The 19,871-nt window shown below is 41.4% G+C and overlaps 1 protein-coding gene across 1 annotated transcript in view; it reads left to right on the top strand.

Moving 5' to 3' along the window:
- Positions 1–14,755, top strand: part of LOC144367256 (butyrophilin subfamily 1 member A1-like) — a 32,192-nt gene extending 17,437 nt beyond the window's left edge. The window contains exons 6-11 of the mRNA XM_078022925.1: positions 1,936–1,956; positions 2,059–2,099; positions 2,652–2,783; positions 8,245–8,541; positions 8,932–8,988; positions 14,627–14,755. Of these exons, the coding sequence (XP_077879051.1) occupies positions 1,936–1,956; positions 2,059–2,099; positions 2,652–2,783; positions 8,245–8,541; positions 8,932–8,988; positions 14,627–14,755 (677 nt within the window). The remainder of the gene's footprint in view (positions 1–1,935; positions 1,957–2,058; positions 2,100–2,651; positions 2,784–8,244; positions 8,542–8,931; positions 8,989–14,626) is intronic.
- Positions 14,756–19,871: the final 5,116 nt, after the last annotated feature.

Genomic DNA, 19,871 nt, shown 5'->3' with positions numbered 1-19,871 from the left:
GAGTTGAGTACCTGAAAGTTAGTTCAGGATGTAGAGTTTGTGACTAATTGTTGCCTGTTTTCTCAGCAGGAGAACCTCACCCAAAACTTTAAGGCATAAAGGGAAACTTTTTAATATTCTGTTCCATATAAATATATTCAGTTTAAAAAGTGTTTTTCAGTTTGTGTTATGATTTCTTACTCAGGTAATATGAGTTCCTCTCTGTGTCACGCACACTAGAACACCCAGCTTTGGTCTCAGGTTCTCTGTTGTCAAATGGAGACCAAATCCTGGGATGGACTGTCTGTGGTTAAGAACAAGAGGAAATTTGTTAATATTGTTTTTTTGTGCTTTTTCATATATAAAAGAAATAGAACAAGAGAAAGGTAAGTGACATTTATTTTTGACCTATGCAGTAGTTTAACATACACAATTGATATTTGTGATTGTTGCAACAAAACCAAAATCCATTAGCAATTCCTTTAGTCACCTAAAAATAATGTTTGGGGACAATTAAACCAATATCATGGTAATTTGAAAGGTCCCTATTGAGCATTCATAGAAGGTAGACAGTCCTCAGCAGGGATGGGGGAAGGCGTGGTATGGGGCTTCAGTCCTTCCACCTCCCTCGTGCCCCACAGTGATGATGAGTGACTCCTCCCACAGCAAGAGGAGTGAGCCCATGGGTCCTGCTGAGGAGGGGCCAGCCAGGCCAAGGAGCTGAAGAGCAGGGACAGGGAGTGAGAGGCGGTGATGAGGAAGGAGAGGGCTGGCAGCAGGGACCTCCACAAGCACTGCAGTCCAGAGTGTGCCACCAGGTGGCCTGGTCAGAGGAGAAGGAAATCAGTCCTGGGACTCTCTTTCCCATGCCCAGGCAGAGCCAAGCCCAGGCAGCCAGCACACAGATCTCATTCCAGGAGAGAATGTTAACTGAATGCTGGCCAAGAATTGAGAGGCCGAACGAATCTGCGCTCAAGTGGTGCTGCGCATTTCACATTTTCTTAAGGGCAGAGAATGCATTATACAGTTAGGTGGGAGGTTTTCTGGAAGAAAGCTAAGAAGGAATCCACTCAGAGACGCTCCAATAAGCAAACAGCCTAGAAGTCAGCTGATTATTTGATATTCAGTATTTGGTATTAAAATTCACAAATCAGATTTATTCCTGAGCCATTATACAAATCTAACAGTGCCTAATCTATTGAATAAAAACTGTTTCATTGAAGGAAATAAATTCTGTGTGATTTCTGTGGTTCCTTTTAATTTATTTATCCATTCATTAATGTTGGGTTCACATAGGAGATAAATAAGTGGTGATTAGACTTTAATGTGTATTAATGGGGTCTGAAATCAGACTGTCCTGTTTAAAATTATTTCAAGATTCAATTACTTAAGATTTCCAAGATCTTGCAGAAGTTTTTTAATCTCACTCAGCTGCATTTTTCATTTGCAATTTACCTATGATGATGCTATGGAGGTGATATCATTCACACTCAAGATTAAAATTGTGCATATTTAAACACCTGAACACATATTACAGATAATGTTATTTTTACTACTACCAGAATCATAGCTATTAATTTCCAGAGAAAGCATGATTTTATCTGCTTTACCAAATTCTGAGATCCCATGAAATCAAAATGAATCTATGGCGTCTATTTAATCCTCACTCTATTATTTCTGTGAAATAATAAATTAGCTTAAAAATTAGTTTAAATTATCATGTAGGCAACAATGTATCCTGGGCCTGAATATTCTCCTCTCACATGCTCACTGCTCTTTCACTGACAGAGCTGGTCTACGGCCCAATATATTCATAAAGTATTTCACTACATTGAGCCTCACATGACCAGGGATTGTTGACCTGTGCATGGTGATAATGAGTCAAGGGTCATCAGTTAGGTGAATTTGCATTTTCACCTATTTCAGCTAATTTTTTTCCACTTGTTTGTTTTTCAGCTGCACTCCTGGAGAAATTTGGTAAGTTTTAGTTCGCCATTGCATACTGAAACCCACCATTTTGTTTTAGGAAGATAAATCTCTTGATGTGCTCATGAATATGATGATTTCACCATTATCCAGGAAATGGTCGCAGAAAGACTAAATTCATGAACCTGGGAGAAGTAGGAATCTAGTCCTTAAATTATGTTGGGTTCTAGAGAGAGAGAGTTTCTTCTTTGTCCACTCCAGTGTCCATTGCCCCAAGTCTCTGTAACACTGTTTTGCTCTACCAAGTCCACACTCCATCCAAATGCAGCCTACCACTGCACACACACACAGCCAAGTGCCCTGACATTGCTCATCCTAGAGCCACAGAATGGTAATTGTCTCTGGAGGGACTTGGCCTGCTCCACTGCACACAGTGCCACTGCCAAGACTCACAGCCCCACTAGAGGAGACAAGCCATAGGGTCCCAAATGGAAGAGGCTCTGCCTGTTCCTAGGGACTCTGAGCTTCAAAACTTACCAAAAATATCCTGCTTCAGCTTGGGATGGCTGTGTGGGTGCCACACCCAGGGGTGAGGAGCCTGCTCCTGGGCTTGTGCCATGGCCTGTCAACTCTCCCAAAGGGGGCTCTCCATGCTGCCAACACACAGAGATTTGTGTGAAAGCAAAGAAACAAGAACAGCATGGTGGGACTGTTTCAAAGTATCCCACACTGCCACCTCCCCTTAGGCACCAGACAAAATGCCACCAGGTTTGCCAGGAGTTGTTCACAATGGTATTTGCAAAGTTGTCCCTGCTTCATCTGACTTTGGAGGGAACTCAGAGGCAGATTCTCTGCCTAGCAAAATCTTCTTCCATAAGGTAAGCTACTAAGTACAGCAGTGCTTCAAATGGGCCTGTGCAAAGAAACCCCTCATTGGATTTAGGATGACTTCAGACATATCCTGTTCTTTAAGCCTTTATTTATTTGTTTGTTTATGTTTTCCAATAATTGTGACCAACTCATTCATACAGGGTAAATTAATACTTGATTTTATTTAAAATAAAATCAAATGCATTTTTTTGGTTTTAGTACCAAGGACGGAACCCAGGGGTGCCTAACCACTGAGCCACATTCCCAGTCTTTATGCTTTATTTTAAGACAGGCTCTCACAAAGTTTCTTGAGTCCTCCCTAAGTTGCTGAGCCTGGCTTTGAACTTGCTATCCTCTTGCCTCTCCCTCCAAAACCACTGGGATAACAGGTGTGCACTACTGTGCCAGGCTCAAATGCATTTTTAAAACAATGCGAACAAACTGCCCTTGTATAAGGAAAAGAAAAGCATCATGCATGGAAGAAGAAAAGCTCATAACTATAGTTTATGTTACTTAAATTGGTCATATTATATTAATCTGTTTTATGCTCCTATAATAGAATTCCAGAGACTGGTATTTCATATGTACCTTGATTTATTTAAAGCACAGATTTACTTCTTACAGTGGTCCAAGGTCATGGCACCACCATCCTGTAAGGGCCAACTTACTGCATCATTTCATGGTGGAAGGTGGAAAGGCAGAAGAGTTCATGTGCAGGATAGAAAGGGGAAGGTGCCTCGCCCACTCCTTTATCAGGAACACTCCCAAGAGAATCAGCCCACACCATGATCGTGGCACTAACTCCTTCATGAGGATGGTTCTCCCATTACAGAATTGCCCAGTAATAGTTCTGTCTTCCAACACAGCTGCATAGCAGATTATTTCTTCCACATGCACTTCCAGGGACATTCAGACCACAGCTTTCCATGGTGAAAATTTCTGGTCCCCCACATCTATGTCATTCTCCCATGCAAAATATATTTATTCCATCTCAATATCCTCAAAGTCCTAATTTTTTCTATCACCAAAGGAAAAGTCTAAGGACCAGAGTCTCCTCTGAATCAGACACAGGGAAGTCTCCAGGTGTGAGTCACATGAGGACAATTCTTCTCCAGCCCAGAGCCTGTGAAATAAGCAAGGTTCATGATTCCAAATATAAGGAAAGACATGGGACAGGTATACTTTTTTCCAGTTATTATATAAGAGGGAAAAAGGAACAAAGGAGTAACAGATACCAAGCCTAAAACTTCATGGATAATATAACATCTAGCTGGGCACAGTGGTGCATACCTGTAATCCTAGCAGCTCAGGAGGCTGAGAAAGGAGGGTTGTGAGTTCAAAGTAAGCCTCAGCAACTTAGCAAAGCATTACGCAACTCAGTGAGACCGTGACTAGAAATAAAATAGAAAATAGGGTTGGTGATGTGGCTCAGTGTTTGATTGCCCCTGACTTCAATTTCTGGTACCAAATAGTAACAATAAATAATAATAATAATAATAATAACAACAACAACAACATTAAGATTTAAAGCTGGAAGATAACATAATTTCTACTGCAGATTGATGGAGCATATTGATGGGCTTCCTCATGCCATTATCTTCATGTGTCTATTATTGTGCTTTGATTTTCTCTGTCCTACCTCTACCCTGGCTTCTCCTTCCTTCTCTTCCCCCTCCAGAATACTTCCTCTTCTACTTTCAGCTCATCTTTTTACATACAAGGCATTAAGATCTTTTTTTTCTCCACATACTCACCACGATGCTTTGCTCTGTCTCGATCACAGCCATTCTAACTGGGGTGAAATGGTTTCTCATGGTGGTATTGACCTGCAGTTACTGATGGCTAATGATATTGAATGGTTTTTTATTTTGTTTTTTTGTTTTAAAAACTTGAAAAGGAACTTTGATCATCTACTCTGGAAAGATGTGGGGACCCATGTCCTTAGCCCTGTCTTCAGGGCTGACAAGGACTTTGAGGGTTTACAGAAAGGGGACTGAGGTCCAGTGTGAAGAGCTCACACAGCTGGAAGCTTTGCACAGCTGCCAATACAGAAAGTCTTGGTCAGGTGTGCCCTGCCCATCCTTATCTCAGGCTGGTCCCACAGGGCCTTGTCCAATAAGGAAGTTGCTGTTGCCTGAGCTGGGGAAGGTGGGGTGGACTCTACTCTTCACATGAGGTCCATCCATCATCTCTTTGTCCTGGAATTCAGGATGACTTTGGAGCAAAGAAGGTTGGTGTAAAATGCAAGCAGAGAAGCTGAATCTTTAGTCCCCCTTTTAGCCCCCCACAGACATTTACAGGACAAAGTAAAGAATCTAAGTCCTTGTCACCATCTTTCCTGTCCTCTGCCCATTCCTCAGTCCTGAGGGACCTCGAGTGTTGGCCAGTCTGGTCAGCAGATTCCTTGTCCCAGTGCTAAACTGATCTTTAAACAATAGCTGGAACATAAAAGCAAAAAGGATCAGAAGTTAAGCCTGAAAGTAGAAGCACCATGATAAATTATAAAGCGGAATACAAGTGAGCCAAAGTCTGAAGTTGCCAGTTAGGCTTCTCTCTCCTTTTAAATGGTTCCAAAAATATGGGCTACTAAAAATATATAGTTGGGATCATATTTTCTTGTCATTGTCTACGTACAGGGCCCCCTGTTTAAGCTATTTGCTCCACCTTCTCTGTGCAGGAATCTGGTGGAAGGGCTTTGGTGCCAGGCAACTGTCCGTGAGAACCCTTTCTCAGTGACTTGGGGGCTTTACTTAACTTCTGCTAGAGCTTCCGCAACTGCACTCAGCATCACATTAAAAGGGCTTCTGTCTTCCTCTCAAGTCTACCTGCATCCCTGTTGTACGACTTTTCATTCCTTCTCGAGTTATTACATTGTTGAACTTCCCAGCTGAGTGTTCAAGACCAAGTAGGTGATGCCTGTGCTGACCCCTCTCCTTCTACTGCTCAGTAAGCTGAGACTTTTCAGGCCTACCCTTAGAAACTTTTGAGAAGCCTCTTGGCCCCTTCAGTCTCTTCCTCTACTAGTTGTATCATCTGCCAGAATGGGTCAAAGTCTTGCTGACCACATGGGGCTTGCCTTGAACTGTTAGGGACATTTTCCTCCCCAAAGACACTCCTCTGCAAAATGTTTGCAGATAGCTTTCTGGCCTCCAGGGTCCTCTTGGTCCCCCCCTGACTGGTAGGGTAGGTGACTCACTCAAGTGCGAAGCCCTTAGAGAGGGTCTTGGCTGACCTTATAAAGCAAGACCAAAAATATTTGTTATTTTTCTTGGCCTTTATAATCTCACAGATGAGAAATATAAATAATATTTTCTTGTGTGTCTGCTTTGATCCAAATTAAGAAAAAAATTAAATCCATAACAGAAAAGACTAGGCCACTAGTCATTATTTACAAAAATAAATAATATTCAGGCATTAAACTATGCTTGTTACTTTCATGGAAAATATGAAATAAAGTTTAAATGAACAGAAAAGATGATGAAGTGGCATTTTTGGATGGTCTTTTTTGCTGTTATGAATTAAAATATAAGTAAAAAGTATTTTAACATTTTGTATCTAACTATTGAAAATGTAATAGGATTGATTCTCTCTCTCTCTCTCTCTCTCTCTCTCTCTCTTCCCTCCCTCTCCCTCTCCCTCTCTCCCTTTTCCTCTCTAATAACATGAATACATACTAAACAAAAATAATTGTCATGAAGAGCAATGAACCAGTGCATGGCAATTTCTGACACTATTTCTAAGGAGCAGATTAAGTGACCTCCAGGGCAGACGAGCTCTGGCTCTCTGTGTGCCCTGCATGTGTTCTGGGCAGCCGGCCCATGCAGTCCTGAGTCCAGAGATGCCCTGTGTGGTCTGAGGCAGCTAGTTTCTTCAATTTCTGAGCCCAGAGATATGTTCCACATATCCAGTAATGCCACACAAGTCATATAAAATTAAAGCTAAGGATCAAATGTCTCAGAATTTTGTAAATTAATATCTTTCTATTTGTTTTAGATAAAATTAACAAAGAGCTTGGTAAGTCCTGTGTCTCTATCATAAGGTAAATTATAAATGTGTCCTGTGACCACTTAGAACACTTACCTCTTCCTATTTACTGTTGCAGAAGAAAAAAAATTCCTTGGAGAACAGGGTAAGTGAAGCCAGGATTCCCAATTGATGTGCCATGTGCCATTACCTAAAACAGCCCTGTCCTTCCCTGTCACTCAGTTAACCTTGAACGTCTTCATCAATTGCAGGTCTGAATAAAATTCAAAAATTTGCAGGTAAGTTCAAAGTGATTACTCTGTGGGGAATTCTGACTTTGTGCTTGTAATGCCATTTTCAGTTCCATCAGTCCCTCTGTGAAAAAAGAGAAGTGTTTTCCCTCCTCATCTCTAGCACACATTTGAACTGTCAACATAATCTGATTCGGGGCTTACGTTCTGTCCAATGAGCACCAATTTGCTGACTGCGAAAGGTTTCGTTTTAGAAAAGACCACAGTGCATTTGCTGTGCAAACAGAGGTAGCATGGTGTCACCTGATCTGAAATAACTTTCTAGGTAAGTGAGAAATCAGTCCTCTCTCTGTCCTGACCTCAGCAATTCCACAGCCACAAGACTGTCTAGATCAAGAGGACTGGTGAGATGGGCTGGTTTCCTTTTCTCTCTTCTCCTGAAGTCTCAGAGCCCTCATGCCTCTCAGGTTCCCCTGATCAACCTGCACAAACACCACCATTTCTCCTTTTAGAAAAGAGAAGATGGTGAGGGCTGCCTCTGTGGATCCAGTCCCTGCCACCCCCACCGTGGGTACCCTCTCATCTGTCCAACTGTCAACCCTCCATAAGGAGCTGCCTCTGAACATGCCCTCTCAACTGTCTGCCTTGCCCTCTACTTTGTCCAGAGGCCCCATTCCTGAAGACAGGCTCTGGTGGGGCCTCCCTCCCTCTGAGTGCTGCCTTTCTAGCTGGGTCCTCTGCCTGCTCACATGCCCACCTCCCACTGCTTGGGCCCTCAGTCACGCTCTGTCTCTCTGCTCTGCATGTAAGGGCCTCCACAGCCACCTCTATCCCTTTGCATCCACCCAGGTGGGCAGGGTAGACCTTGCTTAAATATTGAAGAACTATCCTGAGATCTGTACTGTCGTTACCTATGTCAAGGCCCTAACCATGGTCGTCCCAACCTATCACCAGTTCCTTTGGAACCTGTGATGAAACACTCACGTCTGTTGTAGAGATGAAATAGTTCAGGCATAGTTCACACTGAGTCAGAACCATTTTGTGTTTGGATGTGGAATGGCCTCATGGGAAATAGCATACGGATCCTGTCCTTACTTATGGAAAGAACCTCAAGTGTGACCTGTTTTTGCCTTGTCTTATAATCTGGATGGTTCTAGTAGAAGTTCTACCATTAATTCTCCTTCCTTCTGCAGAAGACATAATACTGGATAAAGACACGGCTCACCCTTACCTTGCCGTGTCACCTGATGGATAGTGTGTGAAATCCGTGACCAAAAGGCAGGATGTGCCCGACAAACCTGAGCGATTTGATACAATGCCAGCTTTGCTGGGTCGGAACCGTTTCTCCAGTGGCAGCCACTACTGGGAAGTGGAAGTAGCAGGGAACAGCAAGTGGACCGTCGGGGTCTGTGTGGAATCAGTGAACCACAAAGGACAGTACATCTCTGCTAAGACCCAGAGTGGGTTCTGGACCCTGTGCCTGAAAGATGGCACATACAAGGGCCTCTCTGTCTCCCACCACGTTTTCCAGGTCACAGGACCCCTCCTGAGGGTGGGCATTTTTTTTTGCAGTATAAGGAAGGGTTGATATCGTTCTACAATGTGACTGAATGTACCATTCTCCACACTTTCAAAAGCAAGTTCACTGAGCCCCTGAGGCCGTACTTCTACCCCAAGGCTGCTGGTGAGAAAAGTACAAATGGCCTTACCATTGTCAAGGTACAGGCCATAGAACCTGCTGTCTCTCTCTAGAGCATAGTGGTTATGTCCACATGGTTCATAATGACAGTCTAGGTTGCCATTCCCAGAGCAGAGAGCTGCAAGCCACAAGAAGCCAGGCTCCCTGCAGACATTTGGGAAGACTCAGGATGCCTTCAGGTGCTCCGGCTGCTGTCCCTCCCCCACTCAATTAATGTGCTTCCTTCTATCCCCTTCCCTGCAGAAAGACAAAGCTCTGCCATCCTTCTTAGACTCTGAAAATGCTTCAGGACTGTCCTTGGTAGGTCACTGTCACATTGCCTAATGTGCTTTACCAGCTGACAGACTGTTTCTGTATGAGCAGGAAGTGGTGAGGTTTCCCAGGCGAGAGACCAACTGTCTTCACTGTAACAGTCATCACTTTTCTTGAGCAAATACAGCACTGAATGCCACAGAATGGAGTAGAATTGAATCGTCGAGAAGGACACATGCTCTCCAGGCATTTCTGTGCAGCTCTGTGTGTAATTCCAGGGCCTTTAGGTCGCATGATCATGCACTCAGATGTAAGCCATGATGTCTGCCTCCAGCTGAAACCCTTGAGCATCTGCTGTGTTTGTTGCCTGTCAGAAAAGACACAAAGCCTTGCTCACAGAAGAGATAGAAATAACAGAAAATGAGTTTAGAGCAACTCGAATTTGCATACTTTGCTGACTGAAGAATCCATTTGAAGAAAGATTTCATTATTTCTCATAATGTTAAATGTGTTAAATTATTACTACTATAATCAGTAATTTCACTGCTGGGTGTTATTCTAGAGCAATAGACACTATGAACCAAAGATCTTCAAGAATGTTCTTAGCAGCTATATTACAAACAACTGGAAACTAGAAATTAATGTCCTACATGAGAATCTGTAAGTAAACTTAAATCCATTCATAGCCTAAAATAGTGTTTGGTACTGAAAAAAAAATGAGACACTGAAATATGCAATATGTAGATGATTCCCAGATATATTTTACTAATCAAAAAAAGGCAGATAGAAAAAATAGTGCACATCTCCATCTGTATAAACTTCTTAAGCAGGTAAAATAAATATCTTGTAAAAAAAATAAGTAGATGGTTTTGGAGGTGACTGAGTGGGAAGGGGCAGAACTTGGGTTTCTTCATTTCACTGTGTTTTCACTGTTTCCAGTGTGGTCAGAAGTGATCCTTGCTCCTGTTATTGGTACCCTTGCATAGATCTTCCTCAGTGAGTAACAGCCATGCTCCCAGAATCCAGTGCAGTCAATATTAAGTAGCATCCCAAGTCACATCCTGCAGTGGACAGCAGGTGTCCCCTTGGCTTGCTGGATAACTCACTGTGAAACACGATAGCACCATGCTGTAAGGGCACTCATGCAGTCCCATGGAGAGGCCCCGTGGAGGGAATTTTGGGCCTCCTGCTCATATCCATGTGGATGAATCAATTTGAAGTGGACAGTCTGGCCCCTGTAAAACCAGCAGCATCTAGAACGTCACAAGAGACTAAGAGCCACAGCTACTCAACCATCCTCAAATTCCTGAAATACAGAAATGACAAAAATCTTGTATGAAAAACTATCTATGTTAATGGACTAAACTTTAGGATGATTTATAATTCTGCAATCTATACAACTATTAATTGAAGAAAAATGAATTTTAAATTATAATAAAAAATCCATTTACCAGGTTTGCTTTGCAGTGTCACAGCTTAGCCCATTTACACACACACACACACACACACACACACACACACATAAACACACATATACACATATATACATGTATATTTAAGGCTTATTTTAAAGAAAAATGAATAAATAAGAATGAAGCAAAATGGCAACTGAAACTCCAACTTGAAGAGATATCCATTATTTTGGTCAGTTTTTCATCAGTGTAAGCAAAAGACCTGAGAACAATGTAAAGGAGGAAAAGTTTATGTGGCTCTCATGGATTTCAGAGGTTTGGTCCATGTTCAGAGGACTCCGTAGGTCTGGGCCTGTGGAGAGGTAAGTGTCATGGCAGACAGGCACAGTAGAGGAAATCAGCTCAGGACATGAGATCCTGGAAGCAGGCACATGTGCGCGCGTGTGTGCGCACATACACACACACACACACACACACACACACACACAGCACTTCCCACCAGGGCTGAAGTATAGATCCACTGCTTAGGTGAGGCTCTCTAACCTAATCATTCCAACTCTGAACATTCTTGCATTGTATCACACATGAGTTTTGGGAGAACACCACATATTCAACCCATAATATTCATGCACCAAACTATCTTCAAAAGAGCTAAAAAGAAAACAAGTGAGAGAAGGTGGTGCTCTTTTTCAGTATAACAGAAATACTTCTTGAAGTGGGCAGGAAGGAACGAGTTGCCCAAGTCACCCGCCCCCAACTCCTAGAAGCCCAGCATGGAGAGAGATGCCTCCCCTTTAAGGGAGGAAGAGAGAATAAAATTTGGGGCTTAGACATGAAACCCAGGCCCAGGCCCACTACAGTAACACCCTGTGTAGGCAAGGCTCCACCCCTTCTGACAGGCCATTCCCATGGACTTAGCCTGGAACTTCACTAGGCCAGGCAGCTGAAGGCCTGTACCCCTCCACCAACCTCAGAGGCTGACCTGGGAGCAAGACTTTACTCAGATATCAGCTAGGCATGAAAGACAGCAAAAGCTTTGTCTAAGATTCTAGTGCCAGCCCCGTCTTGGTGAGACAAAGCACAGAAGGCCCTGTAAACAGGCCAGAGTGCAGATGGAGCCTCTAAACCCGTTTAAGACCGAGATCTGCTGTTATCAGTTAGCTATGAGCTGTCTCCGGAAAGGTCATGTGTCAGAAGATGCAAGAAAGTTTGGAGGAGAGATGATAGGGTTATGAGGGTCTTAACCTAATCAGTGCATTAATCCTCTTGAATGGATTAACTGGGTGGTGACTATAGGTAAGAAGGTGTGGCTGGAGGAGGAAGGTCACTGCCTTTGGGATTTATATTTTGTCCCTGGTGAGCCAAGCTTAGTCTTACTGCTTCCTGAAACCCATGTTCTGGCTTGCTTTCCTGTGACACTCTTCTGCCCTGATGTTCTGCTCATCTTGCATACAGAGCAATGGAGCTGGCTGTCTATGGACTGAGACCTCTGAAACTGTAAAGGTCAAACTTTCCTCCTCTAAAAAGTTCTTGTCAGGTCTTTTGGTCACAGCAGCCAAAGAGCAGATGCCACTTGAGCACTACTGGCACAGACTCACAGTTCAGTGTGCATTGCTCCCAGCCTCAGAGGGGACCCATGTCATACCACCTCCTCCTAAGTCTGTGCAGGCCTCTGTGGCTAGGAGACTTGGCATATACCAGTTAAGCACCAGTGTTGGCAGCCAAGGCCAACCTTGGGCAACACAGATCTCAACATACAACTGCTCAGACATAGGACTCTAGAGTCACTCTGGCACAAGGTGGGAACTGTGGGATGGAATCCTGTGTGAGCATGCACCACATCAGCTTCAGTGTGGGCTCACCGCACTCCTGAGACTTCACAGGTCATTGCCAATCTGAGAGGCAGGTGTGACCTAGCTCAGCATCCACCTGGGTAGCCAAGTGACTGCTTTCACCAACATTATCCTGACCTCAGGCAGCAGGGTGGGAGAAGACCCATCTTCTGGGTAACAGGAAAGTGTGGTAAGTGCAAGACTTTGCCCTGGAACTCAGTGTTGCCCAGGTGAAATCTAATACTGGGCAGGTCCTAAGTGCCTGCACACCCAGTCTTGCCTATCAGTGGAGACTGTGGAACAGCCCCAGTTTCAGGAAAGACAGGCAACTCCAGTCTATAGACATGGTGTCAGCCAACAGCACCTGTGTTTTGTTGCTATGGTCTTGGGTCACAAGTCTGCCTCAGCAAGAGGTAGCCAATAGCAGTGTGAGTTTTTTTTTCCTACCCCAGTGTTGTGCTGCTTTTGGTGGACTGTGTGCAAAGAATGTAACATAGATTGACAGATTGACAGAATTGTTGGCCACAGGCTGGTATCTGTGGACAAAGCATCCGAGTCTCTCCTGGCCCCAGGGAAATACTTGTAGATACAGACTACTCTTTCTAGGCACTTTCCTGTTTCTTTTGAACAACCCACCAACAGTGTGCATTTGGGAAAACCCAGGGCTTGGATTTATCTCTACTATTGAAATAGTGGTAACAGACCAACAACAGACAACCATAAAATCTGGACCTGAGTGCCAAACAGGGTTGAAACAATGGAAGTGACTACAGTCTCAGAGAAAATAGATAGCCTGGTCAGAATTTTTATAAATAAGGTAAAATCAAAGCCAAATTAGGAGACTGAAATAAATGCCAAAATTCTTTAACACACAAACAATAAGCAAGGAATAAACATATTACTGGAGACAATCACCAAACCACAAAGGTCAGGCCATAAGAGAGACAGAGTGAGTCACCTTTGTATTGCTGTGATCAAAACATCTGACAAGAAGAAGATAGAGGAGGAAAGGCTTGTTTTAGCTCACAGTTCCAAAGGTTTAGTCCACAGTCAGCCATGTCCATTGCTCTGGGTCCAAAGTAAGTCAGTCCAAGTGAGCCTTTAGGTTACAGCTCTCATAATCAAATCATTTTCCCCCTTAATATTCCTCATTAGCACAAATTTTGGGAGACACCTCACATCCATACTATAGCAGGGAGGAAGACCAAAAGGAACTATAATAAAATAAAGCCCAGGTTGCACAATGGTTGTAATAAGACCTTACTTGCCAACAATCACCTCAAAGGTAGATGAATTAAATTCTCCAATTAAAATTCACTCACTAGATTTGCATGAGCTATTTCCACATTGCTTCATGTCTATGGCTTTGCCCACTGTTAGGCTAATGGAATAACTTTGAGCTTAGCTATGTATGCTAAGGTGCTCAGAAGGTCAGCTATGATAACTGTACCTCAACTTACAGTGGGGTTTCATCCCACAGCTACTTTGTAAGTTGAGGAGTATCTGTATTTAAAAGCCTGGCATTCAGAACCCAATGAAAATTGAAAGAATGCTGCAATTGGAAAAATCACATTAAAAATGAATAAAGAACTCCTACAACTCAGTATTAAAGCACTAAAAGACATCAAAAATATGAAGATTATTTGAATAAACATTTCTCATGAAAGGACATATAAATAGACGACAACTGCATAAGCTGCACTCAACAACACTAATCAGGAAACTGCCAGTCGAAGCTCATGTGATGTCACCTCATGCCTATTAGGATGTGGTCTTAGTTGTTCATTGCTATAACTTGAGGCTGTGCAATGCAGGATGAAGAAGTTTATTTAGCTCATAGTTTTAGAGGCTGCAAGTCCAAGATCAGTTCTTCCCACAGGATTGTCCTCTGCTAAGGGCCTCATGGTGGATGACATTATGGCAGGAACCCAGGAGAAATCACATGAGAGAGAAAGGCAGAGAGTGGGAGGGTCCCATCATTCTCTGTTCATTACAATACAATCTCACACACACACACACACACTCACACACACACACACACACACACATACACACACACACACAAAAAAAAACCCTTGTTCTGGGAGACCATCATCCCTTCCAGGACCAGTGCCTAAGTGATCCAATTATCTTTCATCAGGCTCCATCTCATAAAGGTTCCACCACCTCCAATATCACACCTGAGGACCTCAGTCCAAACAGGTGGGCTGCTGGATGCATGATCAAAGCATATTCAAACCATAGCACTCAACCCTGGCCTGCAGGGCCTATTCTGCATCACAATGAAAACTGCATTTATGTGAAGCCCAGTCTCAAAGTCTTGATTTTGTGGTGTGGAGTGGGCCCACAGGGCCTTGGGCAGCACCACATCCACAGCTTTGCTGTCTGAAATCCCAAGAAGATGCTCCCTGAGACTTGGCACTGACACTTGGGACTTCCCAGGTCTGCAAGTGCATGCTGCTGGTGGCCTTACTGGAGCTCAGTCCTGGTGATGGCCCCATCCCCATTGATATACCAGGCATCACTGCACTGGGTGATCTCAAGGACACTTCGTCCTGCAGCCAACGTTAGCCTGGCATCCCAGGCTGACCTTCAGAATCTTACATGAAGCTGCCATGACTCTGATCATTTGTGCCTACACAACCAGCATCATGTAGATGCCCCTGAGTTTTACTGTCAGTATGACCAGGACCTGGGTGTATTTGTGCCCTGGAAGTAGCCATGGAGTGCTTTACCAGAAGGTAGGAAGCACAATTCTGAGAAGGGCCTGGGCAGCCAGTCCGTGGAGAGTACCAGGTGCCTTCTCTAAGACACACACTCCCTTTCAGGCCTCTGCTCCTATGGAGAGGGCCAGCCCTACCAACCTCTGCGCTGCCTTCTGTGATGTTTCCTTATTGTCTTCTTGTTAGCACAGGGTTCCCTTTCATTTGCACAAATCGCTTCAGCAAGTGATTGCTTACTGACCTTTCCTTCATTTTATTCTCCTGGAAAGTTCTTTATTTTTTCTCTAGCCAGGCTATAAATGTTTTTTGTTTTTTTTTTCAGGGGAAGTGTACCAGGGATTGAACTCAGGGGCACTTGACCACTGAGCCACAAGGTGCAGGTGGCCTAAGCCAGAAATACCTGTAACCACGGGAGATCAGACTCACCCATGCTCCTCAAGGAGGCAAGGTGGAGGTTCATCTCCTGGAGCAGTGCCAGGGAAGACCCCTGACAGAGATGCTGAGGTGAGGACTGGACATCTGTGCTGTCCTTGCCCTTCTGCACACAGCTCCTGACCACACTGATGTTGGAGGTGATGGCCTCGCACTGCACAAATAAAAATATGATGGCCATTTTAATTATTATTTTATTATTTATTATTATTAAAGTATATTGAAAAAGAAAATACATGGAGCTCTAAAACCAAAATTAAAACAAAAATAAAACTAAATGGCCAAGCATAAAAAAATATTCAACCTCTTCAGGAATCATAAAAATGCAAATTAAAACTGCACTGAGAGTCCATCCTACTCCAGTTAAAAGGGAAAGCATCATGAACACACATAATCATAAATGCTGGCAAGGATGTGGGGGTAAATAAACTCATATACACTTTTGGTGATATTGTACTTTAGTACAGTCACTCTGGAAATCCATGTGGAAGTTCTTCTAATCACTAGGCATGAAAGCATCATCTAACCCAGCTATACTACTAGTCAGTATTTATCCCAAAAAATTAAATTCAACATGCTATAGCAATACATGCATATCCATGTTTACAGCTGTGGGATTCACAGTAGCCAAACTATGGCACTAGACTAGATGTCCGTCGACGGATGAATATGTGGTGCATATATACAAAGAGTCTTATTCAACTATAAAGAAGAATTAAGTAATGTCAATTTCAAGAAAATAGATAGGTATTGTGTCTCACAACTAAACCAATCTGGGTCACTCCAAGTGAATTTGGGGAATAAATAAAGACACAGACTCAGAAAGTACCTTTTCTTTGGGTTCACTGACCCCTCCTCAGCTGCAGCTCCCACAGGGGAGCAAGGCAGGCAAGAAAGAGAGTGAAGAGCATGTGCTGAACCCTTTCATTGGGGAGAAGCCATCCAAATGAGGCAAGGAGTAGGGTTACAAATAGGTAAGTGTAACTCAATCCCAGCAAGGTGTTGCCTACACCTGGAGCCATGCCTTGTTTTCTTAGCAGGTGCAATGCCCAAGTTACTGCGATCTGGCACTGCTGTGCAGGACTGAAGACAGTAATTGGTCAGAACCCAGTGCATCAGGACTTAAAGGTATCTGCATCCAGGGCAGCACGAAACTTATTCTTCCTTTCTTAATATATATTTTTTAAAAAAGGCAACTAGAGAATTGTATATTTTAGTCATTGGATTCTTGGTCCAAGGTTGTTATGATCTACTATTGAAACACAAAAAGAATTAGTTGAAAACATATCATTTCAATAACATAACATTGGAAGATCTAGGTTATTATTATTATTCTGTCAAATGCTCATCAGAAGGTTCTTAATCATTTCCCAATTTTATTGGGAAGCATTGTGTTTGACCATAGTAACATAGACATTTTTATTTGGCATGACATTCAAGCCTTTCCACAAACCATAGAGCAGAGGGCTCATTCACATTATTCCTTACAATGGTTTGTAGAGTATTTTAACTTAGTTTCAATTCTTCCATCAGCACTTATCTGACTATGAGGGATCTTGGAGGAAATTTAAGTAAAATTATTTTTTAAAAATCACATATTGTTTTAAAACATAGCCACAAATGCTGTATTGTAGGAACAATGAATAATGTTTTAAGTATTCACTTCAAGGATCATGAAATCAAGAGCTTTCCTAGGTCTGGTTAAATGGCATGCACCTGTTTAAAAGCCTGAATGTTAACTTCTGCATGCTAGCTGGCAATAGGATGAAGGAAAGTTGATGAAGAATCAATGTCCTTTTCCACTACTATAACTAGGGATGGAATGAGGCAAGTTGTACCTTTTATAGGCTACAGGATTTTTTAACCTTCCTTTCTCTCAATTATCACATTAAAGAGTCTTTTAGGTCAGTAATGCAAAAATTCTGGAGGCAGAAGCACCAGATATTCTGTTGGATGCCAACTCACTGAGGAGTAAGTCTTCTGCAATTGTCCTTGTCAATTCTAGGAGACCAGTCTGTAAATGCCTGGCCTATATAGGAAGGTTCTATTTCAATAGTCATTCTATTTTGACAATTGTCCAGATATATAGTCTTAATTTCTAAGGACCAGCATGATTGGCTGGTTTAGTTTTCTCATATGCTGTCTTTTTCTCAAAAGATATTCCCAGACAGCCTGTTTACACAGGATCACCATATAGGTGTAACTGACCATTACAGTCAGGACAATTAATCTGATTATATAGGTGGACTTTCCAGTCCACAGCACAAAGCATATTAAAGGTGGACCTGAGAAATGGGCCTATAGAAGTTTGATCCTAATTTTTACTTACCTGACAAGCTCATGAAGCTGCATGGATGTAAACTCCGCAGTTGGGAGATTTACCTTTCTGTGTCAGGGTTTTAACCTTTCCATGATGACTAGGTTAAACTCTATTTTTTGAAATTTCATTTAATATACTGAATCACGTTCAGCAGCAGTAAGACTCAATACTAAAATTAAGAAAAATTTAAAAAAATATTTTGTAAGATTTATTGTGACCCTGTGGGGTCCTGTTTCTCCCTGTTTTAATATATTAACATTGAATGAAATGCTGACATATATCATAATATCATTAGTATAAATTATTGACAATAGTACAAGTATTTATATGATAAAGATTTATTATCTTCAGCTGGTCGTGAGACTTGACAAAAGTCAATTTAGGGAGCATGGTAAATAACAATTTAGCCTTTACTAAATGTATGACTTGATTTTGACTTTAACTGAATTATCAAAAATGAAGAATACAATAAGTTGTATACAAAAATTTATATTTTGAAATTAGCTCTAGATTAACTTAATCAATTATCTTAATTTGGAATAAAGGTAGAGACAGAGTTTTTAAATTAGGAGTGGTGGTGGGCTTTACTAGGGGCATGAAAAATTATGTAAACATCTATCCAAAATAGAAAGTCAAATGCTAAATAAGCCTAGAAAAGATATTTTGTTTTTACCATTACTAAAAAATGAAATAGAGAAACAAAATTAATAGTCTTTTATCTATGAATCTAAAAAAAGCTGTCATTATCATTATCAAACTTAGTGTAGACTTAAGTATGGAGAGTTAGTATCTCAAATATTAATAGGTAAAAATAAGTCAATAGTGTGATTTAAAACAATGACTGAATTTAGAATTTGTATAAAACTGACTAGCAATGACATCTTGAGGGATTATTATCAAAACAATTGTGTATAAAGAAACATATGCATGAACATCTTTAATAACTCCACTTAATGTAGCAAAATTAGCTCCAGTAACCATGCATAATCCATGACTTTACTAATTTCAAAAATATTAATGTATGTAGGGTATCATCTCAGAGCATTAAAATTGAAAAAAAGCTCTATTATGTTAAATTATTACTAAAATTAGTTATTGGCTATGGAGCTGATTTATTTATGGCTGTCTAATATTTTAGGAGTAACTATTTTTAGGGCTATTTTCCACAGTGACAAACTGTTGACAGGGCCAAGACTCCATTTTAATGTTTAGAGGCTCTCAAAACCTGTTTTTAATTAGGAGTGAAATTTTTCACTAAGAATCTTATTTTTCTTGTGGTAAGATTACAACTTTAATCTCTTTTTGTCTGTATGTTTGCCTTTATTTTTCTTCTTCACTTGGGCTCCATTTAACTATGGTGCAATACCTAAACTTGGCTAGAATTATGTAAATCCTTTGTAATATTGATGGCTAACTGGATAATAGACTCATCTTTTGCAAATAGGTGACCCCTTATAAGTTTAGGTGCTGTATTGTCCCTTTAAGTATCTCTATGAAAATAGTAGAATTTTTCTAAAGGCTTACTAAAGTTCTTTTTTAGGCATTTTGTTTATATGGTGGATATCTGTTTTGGAGGGTTGTCTGTACTTCAGTTAGACTATCAGATTTGTCCCTATTCTGTGTTACTGGGACATGGTTAAGATAAATCTCCCTTAAATCTAGTTTTATTTTTTTTATTATTAGTTGTTCAAAACATTACAAAGCTCAATTGCCTTTTATTTCAAAATTTAGCTAAGTAAAAGCATAATGTTTCTCTAGGTAAGATTAGACATTTGGCATAAATTTTGAAATAATACATGAATTTGGATTTCTTGAAAATCTTCCTGAATTTGTTTTGGTCTATATTAAGTTTGAAAACTTCCCTTCTAGCTTTCTTTCTAGTAGGCAATTTTTAAGGCCTTCTTTGATGATAGAGTTGAGGCTAGATAAGAAAATGAGATACCATTTGATTATTGTAATCTCCCATTATATAGACTAGTTGATTCATTCTAACAATTCAAAAAGATCCCTCAATCTTTTTTTGAGAGAAGGTCTCAAAACATCTCCATATCTCAGAATATTATCCTTTAAAGAGGTGTCTCTTAATTGTCTTTTTAAAAATATGATTAAGGTTACTTCCCAGTGTAGGGAGTAGTATATGAGTCTTACCATATTATTTATGGATAATAGGTCCAGTCAGACAACTTATATAATACCAATGAATTTCCAACAA

Source organism: Ictidomys tridecemlineatus, chromosome 1, assembly GCF_052094955.1.
Source record: "Ictidomys tridecemlineatus isolate mIctTri1 chromosome 1, mIctTri1.hap1, whole genome shotgun sequence".
NCBI lineage: Eukaryota > Metazoa > Chordata > Mammalia > Rodentia > Sciuridae > Ictidomys > Ictidomys tridecemlineatus.
The sequence above is the reverse complement of the archived record's forward strand: the minus strand, read 5'-3'. Positions and strand labels throughout refer to the sequence as shown.